This window comes from Xyrauchen texanus, chromosome 5 (assembly GCF_025860055.1).
Source record: "Xyrauchen texanus isolate HMW12.3.18 chromosome 5, RBS_HiC_50CHRs, whole genome shotgun sequence".
In the NCBI taxonomy this organism is placed as follows: Eukaryota; Metazoa; Chordata; class Actinopteri; order Cypriniformes; family Catostomidae; genus Xyrauchen; species Xyrauchen texanus.
Genome location: NC_068280.1, coordinates 44,356,789 through 44,369,775, shown reverse-complemented (window position 1 = coordinate 44,369,775; position 12,987 = coordinate 44,356,789). Strand labels below are relative to the sequence as shown.

The window sequence follows — 12,987 nt, the reverse complement described above, 5'->3', positions numbered from 1 at the left end:
TATATATATATACACATATATATATATATATATATATATATATATACACATATACATATATACATATATGTATATATATGTACATATACATATATACATATATATATATATATATATATATATATATATATATATATATATGTATATATACATATATATACATATATGTATATATGTATATGTACATATATGTATATATGTATATGTGTATATATATATATATATATATATATATATATTTCTTTTTTGTCCAAGTCATAATTTAACCCCAAATAAAATGAAAATATTTATTTTCATTTGATTGGGGGGATAAAATATGACCTGGACAGGTTCTTGACAGGTTTCGTGAGACTTACCCATTTATTATTAAGCCATCCCTTATTTTACGTTACGCCTGACTATCATAGCTCTGCATATAGAAATGGCAACTGTTTTTACAATATAGAAAAATGATGATTTTCTGAACAACAGATAGACTATGGGAAAGACAGACATTTAAGAAATTGTAGGTCACAGTTTCATTCGTGGCTCTGTACCACTATTAAAAGGTCAAAGCCGTATTTGTTTTATTTCCTGAAGTCATGAAAACAGTTCAGGTCATTCTTTTTATATGAGTTTTGCCACCTTAGGTGTTCACACACACACAAACACGTGCACTCAAACAAACACACGCAAGTCTTCAAAAGCTATTTCTCTGCTTCTATGGTAATGCAATTCAACCATGCTTTTATCTTAAACTCACCTCATTCGTTCCACAGATAGCAAACTCTCATTTAGGACTCTATTATTTTGGCACTGCCATCAGTGTTTCTGTGCCACAGAGAGAATCTATATAGGTGAGTGAGTGAGAGAGCCAGTCATCGCCCCACTGCTTTTATTTTTTTCCACCCATATGGATCTTCATTTAAATGGAGAACTGGGGTCAATGCAACAATAAAACCTTTTTATCATGGCTTTTAATCATAGCTAGAAAACTGTTAATCTATTAGGTTTTGAAGTTGGCTAATGCATTATCCAGGTTTTACAGCAGACAAAGTGCTAATGTTGTCAATAATGCCTGATGGCATAAGGCCTCTGCTTTTAACACTTAGCATTAGTAGTAAAAGCTGTACAAAGCACAGGCTCATAGTTTATTAAAGCAGTGAGAAGTTGTGCATTACAGTTATTTTACTTAAGGTAAGGGGTGTTCTTCGTCATGGGCGCCTGCATGATTTTATCTGAAAGAACGCACAGAAATCTGACTAATGTATAGAGAATAATTTTTTTTGTTGCAAAAACACCCAAGCGTTAAATTCTGGTGACTTTGAGATAAGTATTAGTGTAGCACTGGCTAAAGCTTAAAACACAGTAACCGTTTAGAACAAACGCGTTTTCACACAATGACGAGCAGAATGCAGGAGTTCTGAAATGCGTTAACATTTTAAGTAATATTTTTTTTACTTGAAACGGCATCTCAAGATGCAGTGCTCCTGTTAGAGAAGCTAAAAACATAAGTGACGTAGTGGTTAAACAATCAATCTTGCAAATTTTTATAGAGAAACTATCATTCATACATACACACATACACACGGTACTGTGCAAAAGTCTTAGGCATATAAGATGCTTCAAAAATGCATTTGCCTTAAGATGGTTATTTATATTTTCAGCTTTACTGTGTCAATAGGAAAAAACATTTTAGACTCCAAAACCTTTATTTTGCAAATACAATAGAAGAACAGGGAGCCCTGCAACAGATGGCATGGTCCCCACAGAGCCCCCCAATGAACAGAGTCAGTCTGAGATTGCAAGAGACAGAAGCAACTGAGAAATAGATAGAAGAACTGTGGCAAATTCTCCAAGAAGCTTAGTTCATCCTATCTGCCAACAACCAAGTAAAACTGTGTCCAAGTGTACCTAGGAAAATTGGTGCTGTTTTGAAAGTTTGTTTACTGGACTTTGTATGATGTGAATTCATAAAGGAAAACTATTTATGGCATTATTTTTGAAGACATCCTCACTATGCAACATTTTTCCCAAGTGCCTAAAACTTAAGCACAGTACTGTATATACACTATGTATGTGTGTATATACATACACACACACACACACACACATTACAGTATTTATATCTAAAGACTCACATTGCAAACAAACGTAATTGTAATTAACAACTGAATAATACAGTGATACATGAACTTGCTTGCTTATCTTTACTCTTAATTACTTGCTCTGACAGATCAAATTTTCCATGTGTTTGTGTGTTCAGAGCAGTTTCCAAGAGTAGGAGGTTGGAGGTGAGGAGGCTGTGAATGTCTCCAGTGTAGACATCATTAAACCCAACCATTGACCTTGTTAAAACAAATTCCACCTATTTGGGAAATATGATTGGAATATATTGAAGCCTTTGTTAATTGCCCATTACCCAAGCTGTTGACAAACAATGAACAAGGGAGCTTATTATTTGCATGCAAAATACGGTGCTGCTCCAGTAATTTATCTAAATCATGTGCTAGTCTTTGGAGATAACTTAAGGTTTGGAAGGAGAATTTGTTCTAGATTTCTAGAGTTATGACCGTACAGGTTTAGACCAGTGGTTCTAAACTGGTTTTGCTTCGGAACCCAGATTACCCAATAAAATCAGACAGTATAATACCAGATCTTGTTACCACCTCACCATGACTGGGCAGGGCAGAGTTTCTGAACAGGCACAATGGACATGGATGGTCATGTGACCATATTTTTTCGGATGTCAGACAGTTGTTTAGAACGAGATCTCTCTTTTTTCAGCCTAGTCTGAATAAATGGTCTTTTTGAACTCAAATGTAACAGTATGTTTCATAGTAGATTGAGCCCTTCTTTTTTCAAAAGATCAAAGACTTGTTTTTTTTTTTTTCAGAATAGGAAGCCTTTTACTTTTTGATGAGTGTTGCTGTGTGTCTTTCTGTATGTTCAACAAACCTTGGTAAGCAGCAAGACTCTCTTCTGCAGGCGACGGACCAACGCGTCCTGGTTCTCTCGTTTCTTCTGTTCCTCTTGAGCTTTAGAGCGCAGTTGAGTGATCTCAGGCAGTAGATCAGCACGAGCCTTCTCTACTGAACGAACACTGAGAAAGACAGATAGAAAATACAAGAATAACATTACGATAGAGCACCTCTGGGGAGAACACAAACTTTATATTCTATATCTTGGATGGTCATTTCCTTATAACATAAACGCAGCCTTTTTCTCAGTAGTGTTAGCTGAACATACACTATGTTGTCGTGTCATTCTGGGAAATGGTGCAAAATGTTTGGAAGACAGTAAGCCAAAAACAATTCTTTGAAACAGCCCTGATAGTCTCATTGAATGTACTACGTCATGGTTTGGTTACATCTAAAGGATGCATTCATTATTTTTACTTTAAAATATATTCATGGCAATAAAACCACAAGAAGCTCTAAATAGGTACTGTAATTAAAATTATTAAAAGTAAAAATATTGTAAATACTACTGTCATACTTGGCTAGTCTGGTGCAATTAACTATGGATAGGATTCAAACAAGAGGTAAAATTACTTAAAATATTGGACACACTTTATATTAGGTGTCATTATGTACTAACCTTAAAATACATCCAATACCAAATCAATTATTTTGTAACATGATGTTCTGCAAAATTCTCGCAAATTTGACATTGGCTGCTACTGAGGCTGAGGAAGGGTAGCGATGTTGTTTAGATTTGGTGCGGTTAGGGGTAAGGTTAACATTGTAACTACAGATGTAATTAAATGCAAGTCCTTTAAATGAAAGTACAATGCAACAACACATTTGTACACTGTATCAAATGCTTAAGTACATAGTAGTTAACTATAGTATTTAAAGATGCTGCATTGATTTTTTTCATGAAAAAGGTATGCACAATATGTTCCCACTACCTGAGAGATTACTGATATAAGTGTTGAGATATCTCACCTGTCTCTGGGACAGCTCTAGACTCTGTACACGGCCAATAAAAATGTGTCTGCAGACCGCGGACAATGACGCTTTCGAACTTTTCAATAATTTTGCATGTTCTCATAGTATTGTAGTAGCAGCGAATTATTGAGACTTACTGCCAGACTTAAGCCATGTTCTTAATAACAGTTGTTAGTTGAGGGTGCTATTTTGCAGCTGTTGTTTTTAAAATCCATTTCTGCACTATGTCGGTCTCAATAAAGCTCATTTGGTATCTTTGTAGTGCAGGGTTTTGGAGAAAGGGGGCGTGGTTAATCCAGCAGCTCAGTCTCGTGGAAGTAGAACGTCTAAAATCGCTTACAGCACCTTTAACTATATGCCTAAAATAAAGTGGGTCCCAAATGTTTAAAATATCATGTGTACATCTATTAGTAAACAAAAACTGACATAAGAAATATTAGTCCACACATTTAAAGAGATATCAAAGTAGTTCACTTAGAACTGCTTATAAACTGTGATCTAGATTTAAGATATATAGCTTATTCACAGTACCTTACCAGAGGTTATAGGCGGATTTAGAGGAACGTTCCAAGTTAAGTATTAGTTACACTCCATCTACCGAATTGTCATGCTGAAATAAACACAGAAAAAACAAATGTGTTGATAGTTGTAATGGAAGTTTATGGGGAACCTGCTGAATGTTGGCCCCCATAGACTTCCATTGTAAGACTGTAACTATCAACAAAGTTTGTGTTAATTTGACCTCTTTTGTTAGTGCATTTCTGTACACACCTTCATATAGAATTGTAATATTTACTGAGTAAAGACAAATGTTTATTAAAAATGTGTTTACACTTTCAAATTTAATTAAAAAAGGAATCAATTTAGAGTCGAGGCTCTTATGTGCTTCATGCGAGGAGGGTAAAAATTTTATTTACTTAATTTAATTAATACATTTATGTGGTTCTAAATTATATCAATTGCTTCTGTGGAACAAAAGGAGATGTTAGGCAGAATATTAGCCTCAGTCACCATTCACTTTCACTGAATGCATAAAAGATGCTATGAAAGTAAATCTTTCTAGTGACTAACATTCTGCCAAAAGGCGTGGTCACATAACTTTGCATGGCAAAATTCCACAAAGATGGCAGGGTGGATGCAGAGTATGTGTGAAAAAAAAAATACAAAATTACTGCCAATAAGCTTCTTTTTAATGCTGCATTTCATAATCTGGCAGAGTGAAATTGAAAAGTAACCCCTCGCTAAAATTGTATTCTTGTCCATTGTGAATTTTCAGTATAGCAGTGTACGAAGCAACACCCACTCAGAGGTCACTCCCAAACTAAGCATCTTCCTATTGGCCATCGCAATGAAAGTTCACCACAAAGTTCATCAAACTTGAACTCCACGCAAAACCCGCGAGGAGAAATTATTCGCCACCGGAAGTCCATCACGCAAATTTCACGATCGTGAGGATTCCCACTGAGATGACTATTTCACCCAACAAAGGTTTGTGTAACGGTGTCTTAACATCTACATTTGTGTTCCACAGAAGAAAAGTTTTTATACAGGTTAAGGATAACGTCAGGGTGAGTATAATGGCCATTTTTATTTTTGTGTGAACTATCCCTTTAAAACTCAAGTATGGATTTTGAAACAGTAAGTGATAGTACCAAATATTTACATGAGAGGAAGCTGTTTGTTTGTGTGTCAATGTGTCTACTGAAGATAAAGGAAGAGTGTTAGATAGAGATAGGTTCTGACTGAGAAAGCACTTTTACACTTGACCTTGCATAGTGAGGGAAATTACCCACAGCAAGGGTTCAATTTGATCAAATGTGCTGGAAAAGTGTGTGTGTGTGTGTGTGTGTGTGTATGCGTCTTTGTATCTGTTGGATTAAAGAGAAAGTGCTAAGACTGTGTATGTGGGGATGTAATTGTGCTTTCTGGAGGTAGTTAACAGGGAACTTGTTTGTGGGTGGGGGCGGGAGAGTTTGTGTGGGCTGGCTTTTGAATGAGTGTGTGTCCTGGTAGCTAAATTAATTAACTCTTCTCATCTTCTCCAGATGCTAACTATCCAGCCCAATTTGAGCTGTAATGAAAATCATCATAGCCTGCCGTGGAGGGTCAATAAGACAATAATGTACAATCTAAATCACAAAACCATACTCGTCTCCTATCAATCTGACGCTGGCACATGCGGAGGCTTATTATGCAAATTGCCTCTATTTGTTAGTGAATAAGGTAATTGATTTCAGTTGGCCCAGGCATTCTGAATGAGTAGTTTAAAGGAGTGATTCAGGAAGTCGAATGCAAGAATGCACAAGAACACACAGAAATACATGGTTGTAAAGAAACTAAGCGTTTACATTGTAATATGAACCTTCATTTACATTATCCGGAGAAATATCTACAGTATTCCCGAGAAACTTGACCTAAGCGCAACCGTTTCACTTCTAGGTTCTATGCACAAACAATTCAGAAAATGGCCAGTTAATGGGTCTTAACAGGAACTTGTATTGCATTGTTAACTTTTTTTTTTTATTTCTCTTCATCTTTTGAATTTATTCTGATTTCTGTAATTTTATCGAACAGGACGGCATGTTTCAAAGTGAGACAAACCAACTAAAAGAATACTTAAAAAAAACAAATATAAAACCATTGCTAATTCTTGCTCAATTTTGTGCTAATGTTCTTCCACTAAAATGTGTGTCAATAACAGGATGGAAAGTGAAATTTAGGACACAGGAAAAGCCTGTTTGTTTTATACATTTTGATTAGATAAATGTGAAAAATTAAGAAACACCTAGAATACTTTTTTACCCTCTTTTTTCCTCCCCAATTTGTCATGCCCAATTCTTTAAAATTCCTTGTGGTGGAGCAGTTACTCGTCTCGATCCGGGTGGAAGAGGACCAATATCAGTTGCTTCCGCTTCCAAGACAGCCTGCACATCTTATCACATAACGTGCTGTGCACGTTACTTACCAGAGAATTAGCACTTGTGGAGGCTCACCATGCTCCCAACTGAGAGCAAGAACCACCATATCAGGACCATGAGAAAGGCAACCCATGTGACTCTACTCTCCCTAGCAATCGGCCAAAATGGTTGTTTAGGAAGCCTGACTGTAGTCGCTCAGTGCATCTTGAATTCGAACTCGCAACTCCAGGGATGGTGTGCAAGTAATTGACTTATCGAGTACTCATTCTGCACCAGTTAGTCGACCATTCACAACACTACTTGAATATCGCAAATACATTTCCTTTGTGCATCTGCCTGCTGTGGGCATATTTCACTTGAATATCCTGTACTTTTCCTTTGTATCTCTCACCAAATCTCAGTTACAATTTCACGAGTCCAGAGGGGGCGCTGTTAAAATGCCTGTTAAAAAGTAGATATGATGCCGTCTTTGTGTGATTTCAAGTAAAGCCAAGTAAATTTTGATTCTTTTTGAATTCCACTCAATTTGTGTTAAGTTCTTTTTGGAGTCATGCATACCAACAGACATGAATCTGTTTTAAGGCTGGAAAGGAAATGTGAAGCGGTACGATAAACTCTGAAGATTATCAGAATGATGTGTGCTAAATAGCCGAACACAGACAAAGCTCATTTTATAAAAAGCCAACTTTCACTAGTTGTATTTCTGAATAATGTAATCAATTACTCGTTTTTATGTGGGTTAAAGTACTCGACTACAAAAAAAAACAAACAAAAAAAAAAGCTTATCCCTAGTAGTCACCCATTTGCTCACTGAGCTACCCAGCCCCCACCAATAATATTTCTTCATTAAAATGTCTGTTTTTCCATGTTAGAAGTTAGTAAAACAAGTAAATATGCCAAATGAAAACCTCCAATAACACCAAAGTAGTGATAGCATTTAAAATTCACACCTACGTTTAATTAATTGTGATAATGACCAAAGAAAACTAATACGATAATATGATGGGTACATGAAAATCTGTTGCATAACAATTATGGCCCATATGGCCCTAAGGGCCCAGATGTAATTTTTGTACAGTATAGCGACAACCTTCCATCAACTAGAGATTCCTTTCTTTACAAGCATTAGGCCTGTATCAGGAAAACAAATACAATTTGAAAAGGCACAGTGGAGGAAACAACTAGACAGCTCCAACTTCTTACAAAAACAACTGGAAGTGACAGCATTCTCATTACTTTGCAAAGCTGTAGACGACATCATAGTTCATAATTAGCCAAATCTCAATGCTCAGCTCATTAGTGAGACCTGATATTGTCAGAGATTCGTTTGACTCAACTGCTCGAGTGACGAGCTGTGCAGCACCGACACGCACCAGTTCCCATCGACCAATTACCGTCTGACACTTAGAGAGAGGAAGAGACCTAGAGATAGACGGAAAGACCATCAAAGAGATCAGCTAATGCTGGCCAGTGAAACTCAAGACCCCATTAATGCCTTTGAAAGAATTGAATAGGATGAAAATATATCTACATTAGAAGCCTTGTCAAATTATGACATATAAAGCACAAAAACAGACATGGACCCACACCAGATGACATTTGAGCATTTGGCATTTGATATCTCGATCTCTTGGTTGCTGGGATATGTCACGATGGTCAATGAATTGACTAGATGTCTAACAACAGTTCAGTGAGGTCCACAAGTTTATCTTTTTTTTCCCTATATACAGCATACAAGTAAAATTGCCCCCCAAGTCACTCTTAAAATAAAAAAAGTGTCATGTAAAATGGAGCATGCAACCTACATTGCCATTTTTGCATCATAATTTCATAACATTAAAGGGGTCATGACATGAGGAACACATTTTCCTTGATCTTTGGACATACAAGTGCTCATTGTACTATAAAACATACTCCAAGTTTTAGAACTCAAAATTGCCCAACATGGTGAATAACAGATGTTCAACAATCAAATGGGCTAATTAACTAATTAAGATCATATTTGCACTATCAAAGTAAAAATTAAGGTTCCAATACAGTGCGGCACAAAACTGATTGTGTGCATCCTGAACGCAGAATGAAGCACTTCAATGTAATCGGAGTGCTTCTGGGCGATCCTTGCAGCCCATTCAAAAGTGCAGAGCTGCAAGATAATATTACAGGTACATATTTAGTTCACGACATCAAGCAATTTAAACCTTTTTTTAATGCAGCTATTTAGTAAAGCCATTTTAGAATCAGCAAAAGACTTTAAATCCTCTACTGTGAAGAGATTAATGTCGGACCGTGATCGTCTTGAAATGTATTGTTGATCCAGCACTTTGCTGTAACATTGCATAAAAAGATGAAACCTAAAGCATTTAAGACGAAACTTCTTGCAGAGGGTTTTACCCTGCTGACTGTTATTCACTGTTCAGCACAGCACGCTATCATCATGGAAAAAACGCTCTAAGAAGTTGCATCTCTCAATTAATGTGAGAATTGCATCTCCCATTAAAACCAACATCACTAAAAATATTAAACGTTAGTAGACGAACATACTAATCGACTAGTTAGTAGTTAGATGACTAGTCTGTTAGACGACCACACTGGCACATTCCTAGTAGGTAGGTAGCTTGGTTGGTAGTTGGTGATCACATGTTCTGCAGTAGAGGCACCTCATCAGAAAAAGTCCAACAGAGATTGTCCGTCTCAGTTCTTACACAGGATGTCAAATCTTACAAACCATGCAATGACAGCAAGGCTCGATATCAAATATTTAATCCAGAAATTCTACAGCTCATAACTACAATCAGGTCTGTGATATAAAAAAAATTACTTTGAAGGTGCAGTGTAAAAGTTTTAGGCTTAGTTTCTGGCAACTTTGGTAAATCAAATGAATGGTGCAACAAATGAAGTAACCCATGATTCATGATGAAAGCCAGTGGTCCATATGTAAATTAATGTGTGCGAGTCTGTGTGTATTTCTTACCTGGTACTGAGTGTGTAGTTCTGCTGTTTCAGGTTCAGTTCTCGCTGTTGAATCTGTATCACCTCCCTTGACAAATCCTCAGGTTTCCTACAACAAAAAAGTTTGAAACAATTATTAGTAAAGCACAGTTTTTCCAGTTGACTGATATTACCAGGAAAGACAGCCACTTTTCATGTATAGGGTAAAAAACAAGACCTGAAACTCTTAAAAATACCCTCAGATAATGTTGACTGTCAACCTCAGGAGGTCAATGTGCCCACGTCTAAATCCTGAGTTGCACAATTTTATATGCTAGTATTAAACAGTTTGGCACCACAGACTCACTGAACACTTTATAAGGAACACTACGGTCCTAATATAGTTCCTGATGTGGTCTTCTGCTGTTGTAGCCTCATCCGCCTCAAGGTTTAACGTGTTATGCATTGTGAGATGCTATTCTGCTCACTACAATTGTACAGAGTGGTTATCAGAGTTACCATATCCTTTCTGTAAGCTCGAACCAGTCTGGTCATTCTCCATTGACCTCTCTCATCAACAAGGCATTTCCGTCTGCAGAACTGCCGCTCACTAGATGTTTTTTTGCTTTTGGCACCATTTTAGTAAACTCTACAGACTGTTGTGCATGAGAATCCCAGGAGATCAGCATTTACAGAAATACTGAAATCGGCTGTCTGGCACTAACAATCATGCCATGGTTGAAATCACTGTGATCAAATTAGCCCCACCTCACTTCTGATGGTAACTTAAGCTCCTGGTTGATTTCTGCATGATTTTCAGCATTGCACTGCTGCCATACGATTAGCTGATTAGATAATTGCATGAATAGGTAGGTGTACAGGTGTTCCTAATAAAGTGCAAGTTGGTTTACGGTTCTTGATGAACTTATATTTTCCCTTTTCTTACAAAAACTTAGGTATTTGAGTTGAATGGTTAAGCTTGACCAATGCAGTCAACATTCCAATGTGTGTAAAAATGTAGAAAATGGAATTAAATTATTTATATTCAACTATGTGGGTGTCAAAATTTTAAGTAATTTAAAAAAATATATATTTATAAGAGGAAAAATTCAGTACACAGCAAAACACACCTACACAGAGACACCGCCAAATAATTTTTTTTGGTAATTACAATAAATTTGAGTATTATTATCAAGTTAAAAAGTTTTTACTATGCTGAATTGGGGGATACAGACATTTTATATGTTTAAAACTACCTATTTTCATGCAACGTTTTATGTTAGATAATTTCTTATATACCCAATCATTCTTACAACAACAAACTGGGGACTATAATGCAAAAAAAAAAAAAAAGAAATGGGACACCAAAGCGTGAACGTGTCGACAACATCATTCTGAAAACCACAAATTTTAAACTGCATTACTTGAAAGTCCTTAGCACCTGCTAATGAAACAAACTCATGCTTGTATTTAAAGGTAGAGCCCATTTCTAATGGACATGAAGATAACTTCAAGTCCAAATCTTTAAAACTATTTTTACTGAATTTTTTTATTACAAGTACAATTGCTTCCCTAAAACGTCATTGCCCCGGTTTTCCTTTACTGATTTGTTTTCAAAATGTTTCGTTTTTAAAACAGCTTTTTGTTAAAGTACGTTACTGACTTTCTAATTCATCAACCCCCCATGAGACATATTGTTCCATAGTGTTTGTTTAACGGTTATGTGAAGTATTGTTGTTATTAGTTTGTTAAATGGAAAGAGTAAAAAATATTTCCAATTCCTTAAAGTATGCTTATACTGCAAGTTGATAGTTACCAACTTAAAGTGGTAAAAAAGAAAAATCATAATCCTGTCTGCCTTGTTTGCTTGCTTAACAGCAAATTAGATTACACAAAATTATCCATTCAATAATTAGGCAAAACTTGAGTTAGCTTTGTAAGCACTTGATCGAAACATTTAAATTCCCATTGATCAGAAATCTTTGTCGAAATCTGCTGTTACTCAGAGCTCTTTTTTTGTGTTGTTATACTCTGAGCATTCTCATAAAAGCAGGTTTGGAGATAATTATGGAAATTTAGTTTATAAAAGTTATTTTATGCTTGCTAGAAATGCTCAAGAGCAAGAAAACAAGGCAATATGTATTCAAAGTGCATAATATATTCACATTTTTATATATAACATATGCAGCTAACTGACTGGGTCATGCTTCAAATGATCATAGGGCATGTTAAATTACATTTGCTGTCTTTGATTTGCATAATTAACGGAGCTGTCAGCATCAAACAAAAGGCTCATGAACTTAATCACACCCACAGACAGAAAGGCATTGAATTCATTTGCTCATATTTGACTTTTTTTCTTTTCCTTCATGATTAAAGTGCTATATCTTACAGCTGACACATTTGTTCTGTATTTGAGACTAAAGCCAATTCTGGAGACAATTGGTTTAGCATTCAAACAAAAGAAAAATCGCCACAAAGGGGAACATAAAGGGAAGGAATCATAAGACAGAGCATGATACAATTTTGAGTATGAATTCCTCTTTCCCTCTTCATTTTTCAGGAAGTTATCTCCCGTTTTCTTCACAGCGTGACAAAATGAGTCTACAGTGCAAAAAGGAAAGTTCCAACCGTTGCAATTTTCTTTGCTGAGACAAAACATTCAAAAGATATGACACTGGTTTCTTTTATTTGGAGAATGCCCCTGAGAGTTACATTGCTCACCCAAGTAAAACATGAGAGCAGAACGAAACTACTGCCTGACATATTTATATTCCTGGTGAATGTGGTGGTTTGTAGGCCTGGGGAGCAGAGAGAGCGGAATGAGAAATGCTCAAAAATCAATCAGAATCCAGACTCAAATTTTTGCTTCAGTAAAGCGAGACGGGCACTTTGCGCTCATTCGTGTGCCATTATTCTGTCAGAGCAGACAGTGAAAAAGCATTAGGAAGAGTCTGATTATGTGCAGAGTTTTAACTATGTGGACGTGTGCATAATCAGTAGAATCCTGCATTCAAACAACTTGCTCAAGGCCATATCACACAACTTCAAAGACAGGAAGTGTATTCAAACAGGAACAAAGACCTTTGCTGACAAACAGGGATGGTGAAGAGAGAGGGGAGAAATTATCTAAGGACGAACAATGTAACCTATACAGAAATTAAGATTCTGACCAGATATGAGGGTTATTGACTCTACGATGCAGCGTC

The 12,987-nt window shown here is 36.3% G+C and overlaps 1 protein-coding gene across 3 annotated transcripts in view; it reads right to left on the bottom strand.

Annotated features, from left to right (window-relative positions):
• The window catches only part of mad1l1 (mitotic arrest deficient 1 like 1), a 94,892-nt gene that overhangs the window by 65,289 nt on the left and 16,616 nt on the right, over window positions 1-12,987 (bottom strand). Inside the window, exons 1-3 of one of the 3 annotated variants that reach the window (XM_052127042.1) lie at window positions 10,017-10,062; window positions 9,822-9,908; window positions 2,938-3,082 (exon numbers count right to left, since the gene is read on the bottom strand). Coding sequence is in view for 1 of the 3 variants with exons in the window: in XM_052127041.1 (XP_051983001.1) it covers window positions 2,938-3,082; window positions 9,822-9,908 (232 nt within the window). In the remaining 2 variants the exon portion in view is untranslated. Of the gene's footprint in view, window positions 1-2,937; window positions 3,083-8,187; window positions 8,206-9,821; window positions 9,909-10,016; window positions 10,063-12,987 lie in introns of those variants that run through there. The other 2 variants (XM_052127041.1, XM_052127043.1) reach the window with 2 other exon arrangements.